The sequence below is a fragment of the Puntigrus tetrazona genome, chromosome 22, assembly GCF_018831695.1.
Source record: "Puntigrus tetrazona isolate hp1 chromosome 22, ASM1883169v1, whole genome shotgun sequence".
Classification (NCBI taxonomy): domain Eukaryota; kingdom Metazoa; phylum Chordata; class Actinopteri; order Cypriniformes; family Cyprinidae; genus Puntigrus; species Puntigrus tetrazona.
The window spans coordinates 17,307,707-17,330,206 of NC_056720.1; the positions used below are offsets into that span (position 1 = coordinate 17,307,707).

At 34.0% G+C, this 22,500-nt stretch overlaps 1 protein-coding gene and 1 pseudogene across 1 annotated transcript in view; both read right to left on the bottom strand.

Annotated features, from left to right (window-relative positions):
• LOC122327231 overlaps positions 1 to 5,251 on the bottom strand; it is an 8,111-nt pseudogene extending 2,860 nt beyond the window's left edge.
• A 5,254-nt stretch (positions 5,252 to 10,505) lies between these two features.
• Positions 10,506 to 22,500, bottom strand: part of LOC122327812 (armadillo-like helical domain-containing protein 3) — a 20,382-nt gene continuing 8,387 nt past the window's right edge. The window contains 13 exon segments of the mRNA XM_043223429.1: positions 10,506 to 13,091; positions 14,197 to 14,313; positions 17,105 to 17,183; positions 18,245 to 18,320; positions 18,396 to 18,522; positions 18,601 to 18,683; positions 19,613 to 19,701; positions 19,785 to 19,845; positions 19,923 to 19,949; positions 19,952 to 19,991; positions 20,263 to 20,328; positions 20,412 to 20,470; positions 21,470 to 21,571. Coding sequence (XP_043079364.1) covers positions 12,999 to 13,091; positions 14,197 to 14,313; positions 17,105 to 17,183; positions 18,245 to 18,320; positions 18,396 to 18,522; positions 18,601 to 18,683; positions 19,613 to 19,701; positions 19,785 to 19,845; positions 19,923 to 19,949; positions 19,952 to 19,991; positions 20,263 to 20,328; positions 20,412 to 20,470; positions 21,470 to 21,571 — 1,019 coding nt within the window. The 3' untranslated portion in view covers positions 10,506 to 12,998.

Genomic DNA, 22,500 nt, shown 5'->3' on the forward strand with positions numbered 1-22,500 from the left:
TAGTCAAGGCTGCATTTAGCGATGATTAAAAATACAATTAAAACAGTAATATTCACAAAATGTTGTACTATTTAAATGAACTCTCTTCCACTTTAACACATCGTTAAAATGTCATTTATTTCTGCAATCCAAGCTGAATTTTCATTCATTCATTCCTCCAGAATCACTCTAATAGGCTGACGAAAGACGTGGAGACAATAAAAAGACAGCTTTCTCGAAGGTACCTGAGAAGAAACTTTCGACATGTTCTCTAGGTACGCTTCTGTCCTTCATACATACGGATGCGTATATTTCCCCCATCATATCATAAATAGACTTCTCATAATGTCATTCATCTCCTAAAGCAGACAGAATAATTGAACAAATCGCATTAATGTCCAGTCCACGGTTTAGTGTAGCGCGCTCATCTACATCTGTGATACTGCACCTCTTTTTTAGTGATGCAGCCATCTTTATTGAGATCATACAAACTGAAGGCCCAGGACAGTCTTTCCAGTAACAGTACCACATAAGATGATCGACAGGCCAACCACAAAATCCTGGAGCCAATCAGAACCGGTTATAGTGTACAAATATGCAACAAGGTCACAACAGCAAATCATTCATTTGACTATAAAATCAATTTTTTTGTGAAAATAAAAAACAGCATGATTGCTTATACAGCACAAAATACACGTTTTGCATATTACTTACTGTATATTACATGCTTTGGTACATGCAGATGGTATGCAAGTAATATTTACTCAGGAATAAACTGCAAACCGACCTCAAAACTTACTGCTCCGTTCTTGTGTCTGTCAAAAGCCTCAAACAGGAAATGTGCGTACGCGCTAGAATCTTCAAACCAATACACAAATATAAAGGCTTCTTTAAATTGAGTTCATTAAAAGGTATGTACATATTACGTGATTCGATTAGCTTCGCTAACGGATTCACTCACCTCCGTGAGGAAAAAAGTGAGAGTAGATTAACTTAAAAGTCTCTTCGTTTACTAATCCAGAGGGACATTCCTCGTAACGTAAAAAACGCAAAAAAACTATCAATATAAATAGGGTATGCATAAATATTTGAACAATATTTATTATATTTAATCACTGTGAAATGATTAGCAATAATTTTGAAAAAGTAAGCATCCAACACCGACACCAATATGGAAAATTGAGTAAGCGTAACTTAGCCAAAACGCGTAACTTAAGCGATAATATTGAACAGAATTGCAAGTACGTTGAAATTAATTCAGTGTGATTTGTTGAAAAAGCGCATTATAGTGTGGACCTCACGCTTACTGCGTACACAAAACGTAACGTTTAAAATAGTTTCGTAAAAAGTGTTCACGGTACTATTACTCTGCGACTGTGTCGGAAAAAGCTAATATTCGCAAAAAAGGGTCTGTCAACAAACCCACAAACCACGAGAAAGAAACCTTCCTTCTCATTTCACAAGAGGAGAAACCGGCCAATCGCAACAGAGGCCATTTTGCATTTAGGCGTTTTAAAGGTACAGTAACCCCCTTTTGTTTGATTCAGTGTGAGCAGAAGCATAAAAACTGTATAAAACATACAAACAAGTCACCAATAGGGACTTTTAGTCATTAAGGGAAAACCTTCTTACATTTTTGAAACTTCTATAGAGGATTTGTAGCTCTGTTTTGGAGAATTTGGTCTGTTCCATAACTTTTTCAGACTATCCGGTCTGCAGCACACAGTAGCCAGCTCAAAGTCTTCCTCTATATCTGTCTACATGGCAGACGAAAAGTTATACAGAAAACCTGCAAACAATTCTAAATGCATAAGATGCACCTAATAAGTCACAGACAAAGAACGTGAGGAAAAGAGGCGACAGACAGTCGGTCACTTGCTTTGCCTGACGGATGGTGTGGAGTCAACGTGACAGCAGGGCAGAAGTTTGAGGAAGCGCTGCTTCATGTTCTTTTTGCTCTGGCCTGAGGAGGGTTACCTGCAAACACACAAAAAAAACCATTGGGAAACTGCTTAGCTCTGCAAAAGCATTGCGTAAAACATTTAAATTCTATTACGAAAGACGCAAAGCTATTCACGGTCCGTCACAGCCGCTTGGAACACAGCTTCTCCTCTTGGCTTTGATTCAAAAATAAATCAGGTTCTCTGAATTTGGAGAACTGAATTTCATGCCAATCGTAAAAAAAATAAAACACGAGCACACACTTTTCTTTTCAGTTTCTTTTCAGTTTAGCGACCATGGCATGTGATATCAGTCTGAAAAGCCCATACATTTGGGACAAAATTGCCAACAACGTTAAAGTCACGTTCACGTTAGAGCTATTTTTGCGAGCAAGTATTAGTGATGAGTGAATGCAACTTTTTATAATGGAAATGAAAAATGACAAATTTTTAATAGGAATTTGCTCATTGCATTAAATTAGGTTGAAATTAGTGCTTTTCGCCCACAGAATTAAAGCGAGCCAATAGTAAAGTAAGAGCAATGTCTCACAAACGTTGCTGTTTTTTATGTGTGAGGAATTGCTTTAATACGACAACCTTAAATTTCAATCAAGTCTATTATAGGCAAAACCGGTTTCATTTTCCCCTCATCATAAAGAGAATCAATTGCGTTCCTGAATGAATCGATTGAGTCAAACGCTGAACGAATCGCTCATAAAGCCAGTCGCTTATTGTATTCCCGGTCAGCCTTTAGAAGGAAGCGTTTGAATCAATGTTTCTTTACGGATAAACACAGTCATTTGCCGGTGAGACATAAAAAACACATAAAAACTGAAAGTCGGGGACTAAAGCTAAATGGCAGAAACTGTAATCAGAACAGGTCCACCTTAAAAACGCGTTTCACCGAGTGTGTTCTTTACCGAGCTTTATTTGCGTATCTGTCGTCAGCCTACTTCACGAGACTTCATTTTGGTGAATTATTTCAAACACCTGTTCAGCTTATTTCTACCGGCGTGGAAAAACAAACAAAACCAGCGCTGCGTTAAACACACAGCGCATGCGCACAGGTGCGCGCAGCGCCATAAACACACCAACATTAAACACCAATATTATCCTGTTATTTGTGAACTTAGGATCGATATGCACACTATCCCAGCAAACTTGGTCACGTGCTAACACTTTCATATGCTGCCCCACTTACCATATTATGCGCGAAATAAGTCTAAAATACGGATAAATCGAATCTTAACGCGTTCAGAACGCCATGGTTTCGGTTTAAGCTGTTCTTTAACTTCAAAACACATTTTAGCATGAAAGACGGTTGAGGTTTATCCGCTAAAATGTTCACGCACGCATTTAGTGAACGACAGCCTATTATTTTTGCGATTCCATTTAGTGACACTAGAGGCGCCAAAATGGCCATTTTCTTCTCTGCTTTAAACACCAGCTTCTCACACAGCTCAGGCCCATTTCGTTCAGGCAGATCAGGTGCTTTCAATAGCAATAGATTATTAAAATCCCTCAGATTATATAAAAGTCGGAAAGGCATTTGGTCTTTTGTTCATCAGCCTCTCATTTGGAGCGACCGAGAGTACCGACAGACATAAAGGCGCTTACGAAGGCAGAAACTAAGATGGAGGCAACAACAAAACTGGCTGGCTGATCTGAATCCTTAAAAAGAGCAGAGAGGTGATTAAGATCCGAGGAAAAGACATTGACAAACGCTAAAATAATTCAGATACAGAACTCGCCACGGCTCAAAACGATGAGCATCTATCTATCTATGGTACTTTTGTAATGTCTCCATTAGCATGCATTACATGTTTTATAAGCTAGATTGACCAAAGGCAAGCGGTACAGCTGTGACACTGACAAAGAGCAAGCCTGACTATAAAATGAAACATTATCAATTATTTAAGCAACGTTATAAAGCCCTTGTTATGACAAGAAGTGAGATATGACTGCTATGAAATGGATGAAGGAGTCAAGTGATTTATTCAAGTGATAAATATAGATATACCTATTTAGTTTACGCGTTGGAGGATTATTAATCGATTGACAGGTAAACAGGTATCGTTAACTTAGTAAGCCGATTATCAAGTTTGACAAAAAATAGAACATTTAAATATGAATAGAATGTAGGTGTATACAAATTGCACAGAAAATCAGCTGGTTAGAATACATAACGTGATATTATGTTTACTTATTAAGTTGGCTTATTACTGGGTTACCAAGTTAGTCAGACAGACTAGCAATCAAAATATGAAGCTGTGTTGGTATTTTGTCAGCAAATTTGTCTTGATATTGACTGCAGCGTCTCAATAACTCAGACATATTAATTATATTAAATAATCAAATAAAATAGCTTAAGGTAGACATGTCAACTACAGACTACATTAGAAATAAAAAATAATAAACAAATAAAATATGAATCGTGTTTATTAAAGGACACTAAGTTAAATCATTTGTGTACAGTAGCCAAATGCAATATCAAATTTTCTTAAAAAAAAAAAAAGAAAAGAAAGATGGGTAACAGTCGATTCCGAGATTACATCAATGCAAATCCTGTCAGGTGTTATACTAATCAGAAATAATGTGGTAAATAAATATATCCATAAACATAAGCTGACGTCGCACGTTTCGTGATTTTAAAGCCAGACAGGATTAAAAAAAAAAAAAAAAAAAAAAAAAAAAGTGAAAACCTAAACGAAACAATTAAGCGTCTGGCAGCAACAGTTCATCAAACGCAGGGCGATCTGCAGGGCAGCCAACTTTATCTGAGCGCGTGCAAAAAAAAAAAAAATAAAAAATACAACGCTATGAATCGCGCGATGTCGCGGTAACGATCGATGCGTGTCGTTTCGGGCGCAGTTACCTGTCAGCAAGTCATTGGATCCGTCACATTCTCCAGAAGTGTTCAAACTCTCGTCTCTAGACTTCACCTTCATTTTGCCTTCGCGCGCAATACAGTCAGGGAAAAAAAAAAACACCTTTAATCCCTTTAGAGTGAGAAACAATATCGAATTATCTGTCTGCCGGCAGATGTGAGTGCAAGGCTTTTTGGCGAGTAAATAACGTTGTTATGTTTCCATTAGAAGTTCCCGTCGGTCGTCTGCTGAATTCGCTCCGGTATCCGGTTCGCTCGCGCAGAACATGTGTAGACTGTTTTGACTGTACTATCAAAGTCAGTCGTTCTTTGTTATTATAAAAGAGTCTCCGCACCGCCTCGCTGCCATCTGCTCTGCCCTGCTGCAAAATGAATGAACCTGCTCGGTGAATCAGGACTTCGTGTCTCCGAGACCGTGTCAGACGGCGCGTCTGGGCACGGTACAGATCACGGCAAACTTTAAGTCGGTTTAAGGCGCGTTCCAATATCGGTAGTAGCTTTAAAGCATCTTTTAAAAAAAAAAAAAAATAATGTTGGCACTTTCCAAATCAAGCAACTAAAGCAGTTTTAAGTACTCAGATTCCCAACACACACACACACACACACACACACACACACATATATATATATATATATATATATATATATATATATATATATATTGCAAGTTACAGATAATTCTGTTTGGTGAATTCCAAATAATTCCAAAATAATGTTGAATATAAAAATGTAAATGAAACTTAGCAAGCATTTCCGGATATTGCAAATGAAACATTTTTACATTTGTAAGTTTTTTTTAATGTACAAAAGTATCTTATAGCACGTCCCAAAATTAAGCCTCGTAGTCGTTCCAAATCATGGGCATATACTGAATCAATAGCATATTTACATATTCCGAACACATTCAGACATTTTTACACATTTCGAATCAAAAGCATTTGTTTACACATTTTTTAAATATTCCAAATCAAAGGGTTTATGAAATCAAAATCATTTCGACACGTTAAATGAACGCATTTTGACCCAACATGATATTTTGTGCACATTCCAAATCAAAAGTATCTTTAAGCATTCCAAACTTAAGCCTCTTTTCCAACATTCAAATCAAAAACATTTTTACTCAAGCATTTTTAAACACATTCAGGCATTTTTTTTTACCACATTTTTTAAATGTTCCAAATCAGAGGGTTTTTGTAAACAAATTCTAAATCAAAATCACTTTGACATGTTTGTGAATACATTTTGGCCCCTTTTCAAAATTATATTTTGAGCACATTCCAAATCAAATTATCTTTACACATTCCAAACTTAAGCCTCTATTCCAACATTTAAATCGAAAACATTTTTACTCAAGCATTTTTAAATATTCCAAATCAGAGTCGTTCCAAATCAAGAGCATAGCATATTTTAGCACATACCGAATCAAGAGCGTATTTACATATTCCGAACACATTCATATTCCAAAAAGGAGTCGTTCCAAATCATGAGCATATACTGAATCAAGAGCATATTTACATATTCTGAACACATTGAGACAATTCTGAATCAAAATAATTTTGACGCATTCGTGAACACATTTTTGGCCCAAAAGGACATTTGTGCACATCCCAAATCAAAAGTATTTTACACATTCCAAAATTAGGCCTTTTTCACAACATTCAAATCAAAAACATTTTTACATATTCCAAATCGGAGTCGTTCCAAATCAATAGCATATACCGAATGAAGGGCATATTTACATATTTCGAACACATTCAGGCATTTTTACACATTTCAAATCAAATTATCTTTACACATTCCAAACTTAAGCCTCTATTCCAACATTTAAATCGAAAACATTTTTATTCAAGCATTTTTAAATATTCCAAATCAGAGTCGTTCCAAATCAAGAGCATAGCATATTTTAGCACATACTGAATCATATTCACATATTTCGAATATATTCATATTCCAAAAAGGCGTCGTTCCAAATCATGAGCACATACTGAATCAAGAGCATATTTACATATTCCGAACACATTCAGACATTTTTACACATTTCGAATCAAAAACATTTGTTTACACATTTTTTCAATATTCCAAATCAAAGGGTTTATGTAAACCAATTCTGAAACAAAATCATTTCAACACGTTCGTGAATGCATTTTTGGCCCAAAATGATATTTTGTGCACATCCCAAATCAAAAGTATCTTTAAGCATTCCAACCTTAAGCCTCTTTTCCGACATTCAAATCAAAAACGTTTTTACATATTCCAAATCGGCGTCGTTCCAAATCAAGAGCACATACTGAATCAAGAGCATATTTGAAACAAATTCTGAATCAAAATCATTTTGCATTTTTGACCGCTTGCAAAAAATCTAAATTCTGTAAATTCTGAGCATTCTGAATTCAGGTGGGCTTTAGCAACCTGATCTCACTGGAAAACCGAACGATTTTAGAAGGCGAATTCTACAAAACATACAATTTTGAGAAAAGAAGCATGAAGGTTCACCCTTAAACAGCTGTTTCATGCTCATAAGATCATATGATCGTAACATATGACAAAATGTAGTGATGCGAGATGCCATTTTTTTCAATCTCCCAAAATACCTTTTCTCTTCAAATGAGTCTTCCAAATTCTTAAATAATATGAATAAATCATTCATTTCCTGTGGTTCAAAATTTTGCACATATTTAATATTTCATAGACCAGAGCCACTAGTGCAAGGATGAAAGACTTATATTTAGTTTTTGTCTTGAACTATTTTTAAACCACACTTCTCCCAAAAAAAGAATTCTCTTCTCTTCTAGTGAAAGCTGTATTAATGTGCTGATCCTATTAGGATGTATATATATATAACTGTTAGGGTGACTGTATAAATCTGTAAGCATCTTCTGATATAACATTAGGTTTATATTTATCCGTCTGAAAACATAAGACCAAAGGAAAGGACATGAGATGACAGCCCTGGTTCTGAGCATTTAAGACGCTCTAATAATAAAACAGAAGTCGATCCACCTTTCATGCTCAGAACATAACGTTCAACACTTTGTAGGGCCCTCATTTCGCAATAAAAAAGGTTGATTTTAAGACCTGCCACATTGTGATCAAACTCAGATGGTACAAGCTCAGATATTTTTTTACGGACACAACGCAAGGTCGTGTAAAAATAGTCAAAATCAAAAGTATCAGACATTAATAACGGTCGACTAAATTTTATTACAGCTTTTTATTTTAGTAATGCATCAGTAAATGTTGAAATGGACATAAACGCTGGATCATACTTAGGTCATGTTGACTAAAGAACCTTAATGAAAATAGTTATCTTTATTTCTATGTGCTATTTAAAAAAAATATAATAATAAAAAAATATATATATATATATATATATATATATATATATATATATATATATATATATATATATATATATATATATATACAGTCATGTGAAAAAATTAGGACACCCTTTGAAAGCATGTGGTTTTATTGTAACATTTTTAATAAATGGTTATTTCATCTCAGTTTCAACAATACAGAGAGATTAAAGTAATCAAACTAAACAATGAAAACTGAAGAAAAGTCTTTTCAAGATCTTCTGTACATGTCATTCTACAAAAATGCCTATTCTAACTTAGAAAAAAGAAAGGACACCCTTGCCACTAATAGCGAGTGTTACCTCCTTTGGCTGAAATAATGGCAGTGAGACGGTTCTTGTAGCCATCTACCAGTCTCGACATCGGTCTGAGGAAATTTTACCCCACTCCTCAATGCAGAACCTTTTCAGCTGTGAGATGTTTGAGGGGTTTCTTGCACAGACAGCCCTTTTCAAGTCACCCCACAGCATCTCAATGGGATTCAAATCTGGACTTTGACTTGGCCATTCCAGGACTCTCCATTTCTTCTTTTCCAGCCAATCTTTGGTTGATTTACTAGTATGTTTTGTCATTGTCATGTTGCATGGTCCAGTTCCGCTTCAGTTTTAATTTTCTAACTGATGGTCTCACATGTTCTTCAAGCACCTTCTGATACACAGTAGAATTCATGGGGGATTCTATGATGGTGAGCTGACCAGGTCCTGCTGCAGCAAAGCAGCCCCAAACCATGACACTTCCACCTCCATGCTTCACAGTTGGTATGAGGTTCTTTTCTTGGAATGCTGTGTTTGGTTTCATGAAACATGTCCTCTGCTCTTGTGTCCAAATAATTCAATTTTGGACTCATCTGTCCAAATAACATTATTCCAGAAGTCCTGGTCTTTGTCAACGTTATCTCTGGCAAATGTCAGTCTGGCCTTGATGTTTCTGTTGGAAAGCAAAGGTTTCCTCCTTGCACACCTCCCATGCAAGTTAAACTTGTACAGTCTCTTTCTGATTGTAGAGGCATGTACTTCTACATCAACAGTAACCAGAGCCTGCTGTAGTTCTCGAGATGACACTTTAGGGTTTTGGAGACCTCTTTTAGCATCTTGCAGTCTGCTCTTGGGGTGAACTTGCTGGGGCGACCAGTCCTGGGCATGTTGGCAGTTGTTTTGAAAGCCCTCCACTTGTAGACTATCTTCTGGACAGTGGAATGGCTGATTTCAAAATCTTTTGAGATCTTTTAAATCCCTTCCCAGACTCATAGGCTGCTACAATCTTTTTTCTGAAGTCCTCTGACAGCTCTTTTGCTCTCACCATGGTGCTCACTCTCACTTCAACAGTCAGGAGCACACCAAACTAAATGTCTGAGGTTTAAATAGGCAAGCCTCATTCAACATGCAGAGTAACTAATTATGTGCACCTGGTGTGATGTACCTGTGTGAGATCTGAGCCAATTTAAGAGGGAATACATGTGAGGTGTCCTATCTTTTTCTAAGTTAGAATAGGCATTTTTGTAGAATGACATGTACAGAAGATCTTGAAAAGACTTTTCTTCAGTTTTCATTGTTTAGTTTGATTACTTTAATCTCTCTGTATTGTTGAAACTGAGATGAAATAACCATTTATTAAAAATGTTACAATAAAACCACATGCTTTCAAAGGTGTCCTAATTTTTCACATGACTGTATATATATATATATATATATATATATATATATATATAAATATATATAGTAAATATATATAGTAATATATATATATATATATATATATATATATATATATATATATATATATATAAGGCTTGAGCACAGACTCGCAGAACGAAGTTTCGCGAAGAAATTGAACTCGACAGTCGGTATTGAACTCATCCTTCGCTCAAGTGACGAACGTGTGACGTTACTGAGCTACCCAGTCCCGGATAAATAGTACGCCAAATAAAAATGAAAACTAGTGGTATAGATACAACCAACCTGTTCTTAACCTTAGCAGTAGAAGCAGAATACATTATGAACACGGTTACTACATTGTAATTATTTCTCAACGTAAGTACATTGTAGTTAAGGCCACCCAATATGAAGTGTGACCTAGAGTTCAATACACTATACACAAAAATATTTGCTGAATGGGTTTAGTTAATGGAAATAAAAATAAAGAGATTGAAGAGCGTAAATGTGGTTGGGCAAGATATTGAAAAAATCTGCCCCAAGAGAGAAAAAAACAGCATGGTTTTTATGCAGTTCAGCTTTATTTATAAAGCACTTTTAACAATGGAGACGTTTCTATATAAGCAGCTTTTCGGGGAAATCCGAAAATCTGTCTCTTTGGACCGAAATATGAAGCAACGAGAGGAAAGCCTGTGATCAATATTTATTAGTTTGTTCGTATTTATCACCTTTGTTTGTTTTTTTACATCGCACGCTTTAAAGGAATCCACACCATCGACGTCAAGGTGGGAACGCATAAACACAAAATCCTGTAATTTGGAAATAGTTTGGAAAATTTCACGTGAAAGGGAAAAATTGATTTGTGCATCAGGAGCTACCCCAGTTTAATGAACAATTCCTTCCTTAATTGAAAGTTATTATATATAATTTCCTAATTTTAAGTAAACTGTGGCCAAATTAACACATTTTTAATTGGTTGCCACACATATATATATATATATATATATACATACACACACACATATATATATATATACATATATACATACATATATATATATACACATATCTACACATACAATGTTTGTATAACATTACAATTAACAAGTTATTTTTGTTCCAAGTAAGTTGTAAAGTAACATATTGCCTTTTAATTTATAAGAAAATATTCTTATTTTCTTACATTTTCTTCCGCCTGAGGCTCATTCGGTGGACCTCAAGACGTTTGTCCCAATACTTCTGTCCGTACAGTCGCCACAACTTACATTAAGCAGATAACGTTATCAACATTTGCCCTTCTGAAGAAGAAATTAAACGCTTTCTTTTATCTCACCGCCACACGAACCTCTCTTGGCGGCTATAGGGAATAAATCTTTGGAGGGGAGTTGAAATGCGTAGTTTTGAATATTACGGCATATTTTGCTGCTTAAACGTAATAACGTAGAAACAGCTTCCATCATTGTTATTTGCGTTAATGCGTTTCGGACTGAAGCATGTCGTTCGATTAAGCAAAGAATATCTATTTTTTTTATCTGTTACTCGGGACAAGTCGAAATTTGGGTTACATGTCGAGGAGCTAACGTTGAAGTCCGTGACGCAAACCAAGACGCCTCCCATCATTGTGTATGTTGTACAAAATAAGATTTAATAAGGAAACAAACACCAAGACAAAGCCAAATACTCATTCAGGACCAAACCCAGGAAGAACTTACAAAGCATTTCGTTGAAATGTGTTCGTTTTATTCAGTTACCCTCCACGTGTCGGATTAAATTAGACTAAGCAGTAGTAGAGCCGGATTCTACAATGCACTAAATGTTCTAGAACTAGCTCTCAGAGGAGTGTCGAATCGAATACATTTGATTCTTTCTTTACTCAGCGTCGCTTTAACGCTGCAGCTTCGCATGATACCACACTGAATCATCTCGCAATACTGGGATACACCGAGAGCGAAGAGAATTAAGAGACTGTCGGATTCGTAAAAAATTAACGCACTTACACTCGAGGGTGAACCTCACGAAAGCTGACAAGAAATGTCCAGGTCACATTTTAAAAATGCTTAAAAATGAAGCCTATTGGTTTATTAATACGACAGGAAAACTCAATTCTCTCCTCAAGCGCTCATTACCGTAAAATAAAAAAAATATATGTATATTATTTAAACTCAGAGGTAAAATTTAATCACGCGTTACGGCATTATGAGCGACACTGAAATTACGTTTTTAATTAAAAAAGGAAAGGATAATAATTCTTATTGTAGTGTGGTACGAGAATTCGATTTTTGTAGGAAACGCGCTGAAATGTCATGAAAATGAAATTTAGGAATATTCATCTTTGTTTGCATTGTAATAGAATTTTACTCAAATGTATGTCTTATTCAAAAAAGTAAATGGTTGTAAATGCCGTTTTTAATAAATAAAAAGACAGGAAATATATTATTGCTGATTTTAGTGCATTGCAACGAGAGGGCAACGAACCAAATTTGATATCAAATTCTCATCAGTGTATTATTAAAAATATTAAAACTGGCAAGTATGCATCGCGGTAATACGCGTTACACTGATTTTTAAAAAAAGGTTGTAAAAATGATCATCACCGTAAATAGATTTTTGTTGCGGTAATGAGAATCTTTCCTTTGCATTACATGAATGAGAATTTTTAGAAAATGAAAATATGTCAGAACGCAAATCTTAATGGCTTAATTTTATCTTGATCTTCGGAATATACAGTGAATTATGACCCAGACATTTCTTTTTCAGTCTCATGAAAATGAAGCAATTTATTTCGATTCACTCTGAATGCAGAAAAAAAGAAAGAAAAAAAAGAAAATCGTCGATAATTTTGTGCAGGTACATTGGTTTTCAGCGGTTCGGTGCTAAGGCAATGAAGAATACACAGTAGGATCAAAAGTAAGCACTGGACCGCCGTTAAAAGAAAGAAAAAAGGAAAAATTCTAAACCAAAAATACCGGGTAGTCAGAATCAAAATTCACATTGTGCAAAGTCGGGCCGATTGCTTGGTTAAGCCAATACTGAGTCAGTTCTGAGTGTGTTCAGACTCACACCGCATCAGAAATACAGCCTAAAGAGACCAGATCCAGTTCTGTCCGGTTCTGGATAGTCTGGTGTAACATTGAGAAGCCTCAGATGGATGTGCAGTATAAAGGTCAAAGGTCCCGTGGTCTCAAGAAATGGAGGAGAACTCCTTCAGCAGGACGTCCTGACTCATGGTACTCAGGGACACGTTCTTCCTCACGTTCAGACTGATGGAGCGGACCTGGAAACACAAAACCAGCATCTGTGCATCAAAACTGGATTCCTGACGGCCGCCATCGTGAACGGAGATTCACTTCACATTAAAATTTAACGCAGCAGTGAGTTCCTCGGGGCAGAGAGAGAGAAGAATTGGGCTCATGCAGAAATGTTCGGCTTCACAATAAAACACGGGACAATAAATAGCGTTTACACTGTTAAAATATGTCATGGGACAAAAACGTATACTAAACTAATAATTAAAAATTGACAGGAGATGTGATCATATAATATTCATGAAATGTCATATAATTAACAGCTTTCTGGTAAAGGTATTTAATTTTATTTAGGTGCGTGTCTAAATTTTCCAAAAAGTCTTCAAATGATCCTCAGGTGGACATTTTTTTAAATTAAATCTTTAAAAATATTTTTTAAAAATTCCAAATGCACACATTGTTTTAATAATTTTAGTTTAAAAATGATGCTGAATTATAACAATAATAATAATGAATAATTTATTGAAATTTGAACAATAATATTTGTTTTTTTCAGTTGCATTTTTTTCTGGACTTCTGGATTTGTGATTTAATATAATTGTATTATTAAAATGAATAACTGTTGCAAAAGAAACTTGTTTTTGGCAAAATACTGTATAATAAATGTTTTAGAATGAAATGTAAAAACAAACAGACAAACAAAAAACTAAAAAGTAATGCACAATATTGATATCCGATATGCCAATATTTTTCAAATAATCTCTGACCGATATATATATATATCCTTTTGTTTGGAAACAACACCAAGTCTCTCCTGTGCAGAAATTACATATCAAAACATTTTTAATTTAGCATATTTACATTTAAAGCCGTTATCGGCTGATTCCGATATCAGTTATCATCTCGAATTTAAATAATGGTTAAATGATTATAATTATTATTACCGAATATATTTTGGACAGGATATAATGGAATTGAGCGGAGCTTGTGTGCATCTGATGATAGTTTTCTTAAAAGTAAATAATGAAGTGACTCCAAAGACCACCAAAATCCATGTAATCTTTTCGTTGTAATCCGCATTCAACCCGTAGCCAAAGGAAAAAGCTAACTAGCCAAGCAAAGTCAAAAGCTTACCAGCTCCTTGAAAAAGCCGGCCTCTCTGGGCTGCTCGGAGTAGCGCTCAAACTGATCCAGACCGTCCTGCAGCTTCAAGGTTAGCGTGTCGTAGTTTGAGCGCACCACCTCCAGCACCTACAGGCCAGGAAATGACGTGAAACCCACATGCAACTACAAGAAACCTGCGCTGACAGAAATCCGCTCACAATGAAAGACTCTTAAAACCATTATCGGTTTTGTAACAGTGGTCCTGAACTGAACTACAGGAACACATTTAAGAAGTCGGTGGGGCGATCTCGTGACTGCTGACACAGATATGAACCACAAACTGAGCACTTTATTAAACGAGATCAACAGCATCTGCAAGCTTAAAATCTAACGTGTAATATTTGCTTACTTGTAGTTGGTCAAACACAGGAAACCGACCCGAAAACGGTCCCTGCATTAACACTTTTAATTTGATCATTTATATTTTAACGTCGACTTAACATTGAACTCACATTAGAAATGTTGTGGAAAATTCATATTGTCCCTGTATAAAAATGCACTGAAACTGGATTTTTTTAAAATAAATCAATTTGATATAAAATGCATTTTATTGCATTTAATACATAATTTATTATAATGTAATGATACATTCGGAAACGATATTGAAATAATAATGTTTTCTGTCATTTTAAGGTAGGTAGCATTAGGTAGCATTTTTGGTGGATGTTTTACTTTTTAAACCAATATTGTTTTTTAAAAAAACACTGTACCTTAGAAAAAAGTGGCTTTAGTAAATATTTCCTTTTAAACAGTTTTTTAAAATGACTTGATTTAATTTTGATTAATATTTTATGCATTTTTGCAATGGTCTTTCTATATAAACTGCAATGTCCTTTCTCTGTTGGCGTGTAACAACGTAACGCATGGTTTATTTTTACAATGTGAAAGACGAGCCAAAAAAAACGTTCTCTGTGGCAATCGTCGAAAGGCATCGCAGTTTGAGGTTTGAATGGAGCGGGTCTGGAGTTTAACTGGGACACTCCAGGGCATGAGACGGGCTGACGGACCACAAATCCCTCCACTTAAACTAAACCAAAAGAGCCAGGAAGGCTGGACAGAGGTCTGTTAGAGGTCAGGCGGGAGCATCTGGCAGAGCGAGATAAAAGAGGCGAGAGTTTGGGACTGCGAGTGACAGCTGGCATAACCATCTGTAAAACTGACCTCACTTCCAGCACGCGGCATCATTACCCCACAGATCAAAGGCTAATTAAGCAACACCTGTGACCGCGAACACCTGTGACCGTCCCTATCGGACGCTTTTCTGCAGCGTTTAAGCTTATTCAGATTCAACATGATCTCGTATGACGGAAAGGAGTTGAAGTTGGCCGATAGGATTGTGGCATTTAAATTAATATTTATTACGGATGCGTAAATGAGCTAACTTTAGCCTTTGTGCTCCAAAAATGTCGCTTCCGGCGTAAAATGAATGATGATCTTGAAATGTTGCGGTAATGACCTTTTGCGTCTCAGGCTGCTGTACAAAGTATTCTATATGGTTTATTATTAAATAGTGTTGACAAACACTTAATCGTGGTTTTAAAAACAAATCTGTTTATAATACATGTGTGCTATGTATATTTATTATGAATATATAAATACACATGCATGTATATATTTAAGAAAACTGTTTGTATATTAAATATATGCATATATGCATATATATATATATATATATATATATATATATATATATATATATATATATATATATATATATATATATATATATATATATATTTTATTTTTTTATTAGTATAATTATTATTAATTTTTTTTTTTTTATATAAATTAGTATAACATTATTATTACTTTATATTCATTAATATTGTTACTGTTCACTTCTTTTTTAACTTGTGTGTATACATATACACACACATACATATATATACATATATATATATATATATATATATATATATATATATATATATATATATATATATATATATATATACATACATATATATATATATATATATATATATATATATATACATACATATATATACACATATATACACACATATATACATACATATATATATATATATATATATATATATATATATATATATATATATACATATATATATATATATATATATATATATATATATATATATATATATATATATATATATATATATATATATATATATATATATACATATATATATATATATATATATATATATATATATATATATATATATATATATATATATATACATATATACATATATATATATATATATATATATACATATATATATATATATATATACACATATATATATATATACATATATATATATATACACACATATATATATATATATATACATATATATATATATATATAGATTATATACAATGTATAAGTTTGGGATCAGATTTCAGTAATTTTATAAATAAGTTTAATTGGTTAAAATACCACAAGCAGCATTTGAATCTAAACAGTTTTATTATTAATTGGAATATTTCATTATTTATTTCTAAAATGCAATTTATTTCTGTGATCAAAGAAATCTTTCTAATATGCTAATTTAATGCTCAAAAAACATGTCTGATATTTATCAATAAAGAAAACAGTTGTGATGTTTTTAGATTTTGTGGAAACCAATAAACCCTATTTAATTAAGTTAAAATACAGTTCAAAAGAACAATTTTTTTATTAAATCGCTTTTGATGAATTTGAAACATTCATATTGAACAAACTTTTGAGTGATAGCGTTTTAATAAATAAGAAAACTTCATATAAATTACGCTATATTACACTGAGGCTAAAAGTTAATGTTCTTTGCAGAAACTCATTAAGATCTCATTAAAGTTCGTTAGAACTTAAGGCCCCAAAACCGTCTAAACCGTATTTAGTCACCTGATCTTCTGAGAGCTGTGAGATGTGGTTCACGGCGGCGTACGACTCGATCTTAGGGTTGAAGTGGTTAATGATGGCTCTGAAATGGCAGAAACAGCCAAAATGAGATATATTTTAAACATGACTTCCAATCAAAACATTAAGAGAAGAACAAAAAGGGTAACGTTTAAAAGAGAATTTTCAAAGGTGTGGTTCTTTTAAATATTCTGCAGTATTGCTTTGCATTATGCATGCCGCAAAAAAACAGCGCTCGACTTCTTTTGTGCAGCACAAACACACGGTGACGTCTCTGAAAGCCTGAGAACGCTTACACATTACCTCAGACTCTAAAATCAATAATTAATTCACCACCGTGTCCCTCGCACACCAACCAAAATATAGACAAAAACACGCGTTTTACTAAAGCTGTCCAACCTTAGTCACAGACTTCAACTAAAACTATGGTTATGATCTTTCATGATTTCACTCATCTTTAATCTATAACTGGAACGTAAATGAATGTACACTGTATAAACAGACTTTTATTTAACACGACTTTTATTTAAATGTTTTGCTTTGACACATTAAATGCTTTTTATAATCATACAAAGAAAAAACAAAAAACAGAGACAAAAAATAAACACTACAAAAAACAAAACCAAAGCAAAAAAAATAAGAACAATAATAAATTGATTTTATATTTTAAGTTAAATAAATTATAAATATATTGTACATATGTACACAGACATATATATGTGTGCGTGTGTATATATATGACGTTTTATATATATACATGCACATACACACACATATAAAATATGTTATTATATATTGTTATTACATAACCAAATCAAATGATAAAACAAAAACCAATTACAACCAAAATAAAAGGACAAAAACAAAAGAAAAAGCAGAGAAAACAACAAAAATAAATAAATAAATATATAAGGACAAAAAAAAAAAACTAAACAAAAAGCAACAAAAGAAAACAGTAAAAAAATAAACAAATCAAAAGCAAAAAAAAAAAAATAAAAAAAAAAATCTACAATAAATAATAAATAAATAAACCTATATATAGATTTTTTTAACACAGTTTTTTATTTTATAATACTTAAAACTGATCATTTAATCACATTAAATCCTGATTGTGTATCGTCTCACCTGACGTTGACGAGAGCGTGAGTTACTTTACTAGCCGGCTCCTTCCACTGGCCCGCGTTGGTCGAAACTCGCAGCACTGCGGGGTCATGAACATAAGGTTAGTGCTTTACTAATGATGGATAAAAATAAAGAGCGCAGCTGGACAACTTACCCATGCAGTAGAGGTTATCAAACACCTGATGCATGCGTATAATCTCGTAATAGAGCTCGTCGTAGCTGCTGGGAGTGGGAAGAAACGTGTCTCCGTACGTGATGAACATGTTAAAGAGGTTCACCACCTACAGCGCACAAAAAAAAATTGTGAGGGAAAAACGTAAAAACATCACAAAGTGCCGCTCGGAGCCAGTGCGACTTACCTGAAGAACCAGCTGGAAGATATTGTGCTTCGCCAGAAGGCCGGTCTCATTAGACAGCAGGAACTTCAGAAGGTTAATGAGCGCTGGAAAACACAATCAATAAACACGGCCATCTGATGAAACCGATTATTTCACACTGAAATAATCACCGTTTTGATCTGTGACCAGCACAGATTTACTCGCTCATTAGCAGAGCCAATATCAGAGGTGACAGAGAGGTACTGGCAAATGGGGTTTTAAATAAATATATGAACAGAATGATTAAATAAATAAATAAATTGAAAGTATTTTATATTTATATAATTATAATTACATACTATTTATAAAATTCTAAAATAAAGTAAAATAAAAGAACAAAAGCCCAGGAGAAAGAAAAACAAATGAAGTAATCAAAAACTAAAGTGAATAATAAAACAAGACGGAAAACCAAACAAATCAAAGACTAAAATAAAATAAAACAAGGAAAGTTAAAATGAAAAGAATAAAATAAATGTAAATAAATAAAAATAAAACAAAAGGACAGGAATCCATAAGAAAATAAATAAAACCAAAAGAACAAAAAGCAAAGGCATATATATATATATATATATATATATATATATATATATATATATATATATATATATATATATATATATATATATATATATATATATATATATATATATATATAAATACATTTGAAAAAACAGCAACAAAATTAAAGAAAAATGCTAAAGAAAATACACAAAAATTGCAAAAAACTCAAAAACCCCAAAACAAGAGCAATGGGATAAAAAAGATGGAAAACTAAAACAAAATCAAATGAAAAGAAGAAAATAAAAAAATTAAAAAGTGTATAAAAATAATTAAATAAAAACAGAAAAATAAAAGACATTAAAAAAATAAGAAAATATTATAAAAACAAAAACAAAATACAATGAACAAAAATAAAAAGATCAGCACAAGAAACAAAAAACAACACAGAGTCCATGCCCATGTTTGGCTCAGACACACACAGTAATGACTCTACCTGACCAGAGGTCTCTCCATGTGTAGTGCATCCTAATTCTGCACTTCTTCTGGTAGCAGATCAGTTTGTGAATTATCTGAATGCAGCGCCTAAAAACAAACCACTTCATTCATCATCTCACCATAATCGCAATCATCTACACATCGCGTATTTAAAGCGCCAATTAACTCACACATAGAGATCCATAGGAAACTCCTTCATCATATGAGTAACAATGAACTCCACCATCAGATCTGCAAAGGCAAAGATCACTCACATAAACGCTCACTAAAAAAAAACAACCGTCACTCAATCTGATCACGAGACTCACCCAGAACCGCACAAACTAAAGGCCGAGAGGGATGTTTTTTTATCCATGCTTTCTTCGATGCCTCATGGGCTGAAATGCACAAGAGAATCGATTCACTCAAAGCTACTCAAAACACTCGTTTTTGAAAGAAAGGTCCCTTTAAGACCGGCCAAGGTTGATTTCAGTCAAAAGTGCACAAATGATCCTGCTTTCATGTGTCTAGATAACTGGATTTACTGCACCAGCAGCGAGGCTCTGGGACGTCCCGCTCCGTAATGGATTGCTGCTGTTTGCTGCTTTATATGCCAGAACACTGCCTTAATTTGGATTCTGGATCGGAGACCTCAGCAGAGACTCTTACCATTCTGTGCAAGTTGACCCTGAAGTTCATGTTATCATCATGGAGAAAGGCGTCGGCGTACTGGTCCTATAAAACGGACAGCGAGAGGACAAACGGTCAAACCGAGAACGAACTGACAGGAAAAAGACAAATTACCCACAATGCATTACCTCGGCTATGCAGGTCAGGATGATGAGGCACAGCCTGGCACTGTTGAGTCTGTGTTCATCTGAAAGCATACAGAGAAAAACTACTGTAAGATGTGCACAAAAACCTGGTTTAAAATAGAGAGAAATTAATGGCTCCGTTCCAAATTCTAGTGAGCGCCCTACTTAGGCAGCATTTTAAGGCACCATGTGCTTCGGCATACAAGCTTTTCCAAGATGTAGATAAGGTAATGCCGCACTACCATCTATTGCAAAAATTAAAAAAGACATGCTTCCATTGGAAAGAACAAAATGCATCGCAACAAGCACAAAAATCCAAAATGGTGGGAAAGCGGGAAAAATACTGATGATTAAAAGAATACTATTAATCAAATTAAAATGGGACTATTTTAGCGAAAATGTGCTTCCTTGGTGTTTATTTCCACTGGCTTTAAAAAAAAAAAAAACTGGTTTAAAACGAGGAAAAATAAATGCCTCCGTCCCAAATTCTAGTAAGCGCCCTACTTAGGCAGCATTTTAATGCACTTTGGCATAGAAGCTTTTATAACATGTAGTATAGGTAATGCCGCCTTACCTTCTTTTGTAAAAATTTAAAACGGCACACATTCTTCGCAAAGAATGCAATCCCATAATGCACTGCAGCAAGTGCAAAAAACAAAATGGTGGACAAGGCAGGAAAAATGCTGATAATTACAAGAATAACATTAATTAAAAATGTACTATTTTATCTAAAACGTTCGTCCTTGTTTTTATGCTGGTTTCAATAAATATAAATAAATGGCTCCATTCCAAATTCTAGTGAGTTCCCTACTTAGGCAGCATTTTAAGGCAGGTTGGCAACGAAGCTGCAGAGAACGCAACCCTATAATGCACTGCAAAAATGGACTACTTTAGCTACAATGTTTGTCCTTTGTGTTTTTATGCCAATAGGAGTAGCGACATGTTAATAACGATCTCCACAGAAGTCAATAGCAAATAGGAATTGGATGCTGCCCTAGAAGGGGCGCAGAAAGCCTGCTAGATTTTGGACAGCACAGAGGAGAGAAAGAGTGATATCTTGCCTTTGGTGTCCTGCATTACGATGGAGGAATATTTGAGGAAGGTTATAAGAAGATTACTCGTCTGCAAGTTTGGGTCCAGAGGAAGCTCAGGATTATTCATCACTGCAAATAGACAATGTAAGCATGGTGAATAGTCTTTTTTAAAACGATCTTTCGCCCCCCGATTTTTGCACCTATACAACATACTACAAGTACATACTTTGTTCTGAAAAAGAGCACACTTTAGAGCATGTAGCAACACTCAACATCCACGCAGAGGCCCTTGTCGTGTTGTTAGCGAATGAGCATTTAGCTGAATTCATGTCCATCGTTATCCAAGTTTATTAGGTGGGAGTCTCACATACATATTTTTTTTTTTTTACTAAAAAATTTACTTGCACTGTGCAAAAACACCAATGCTACCAATCTATTTTGTCGTCCGCCGCTTTAAATGCTCACAGCTTGTAAAGTCGTGCGGATTCTGATTGGCTGTCAATGTTTTTATGATTCAAAAGCTGGGAAGAGAAAAAAAACCTTCCGAAAATGAATATTGCATATTGAAGAAATTATCTACAGACTTTGTTCAGTTAGAATAGTTATTAAAATGTTAAATTTATTTTTAAATTAGAATGATAAATAAAACTATGCAGTTCTTAAATTAGAATGATTATTAAAAAAATGTTAGCTATTGTTAAATTGGAACAATCATTAAAATGTTAGAATTAGACGTCATTATTAAATTACAACAACTGTTAAAACGTTACAGCTATTGTTAAAATTACAAAGATTATTCAAACTTTATTGGTTTCATTAAATTAGAATGAGTATTATTGTTCAATTAGAGCCATTATTAAAACATGACCGTTCTATATCACTATTTTTAATATTTTAATGATTCTTAAAATGTTACAGTTCTAATTATTACATTAGAACAATCATTAAAATGTTAGTTCTCTCTAAATTAGAACGACTGTTAAAACAAGAACTATTAAAATGATTATTAAAACAATCCAGGTATTGTTAAATTAGAATTATTTAAACATTATTAAAAC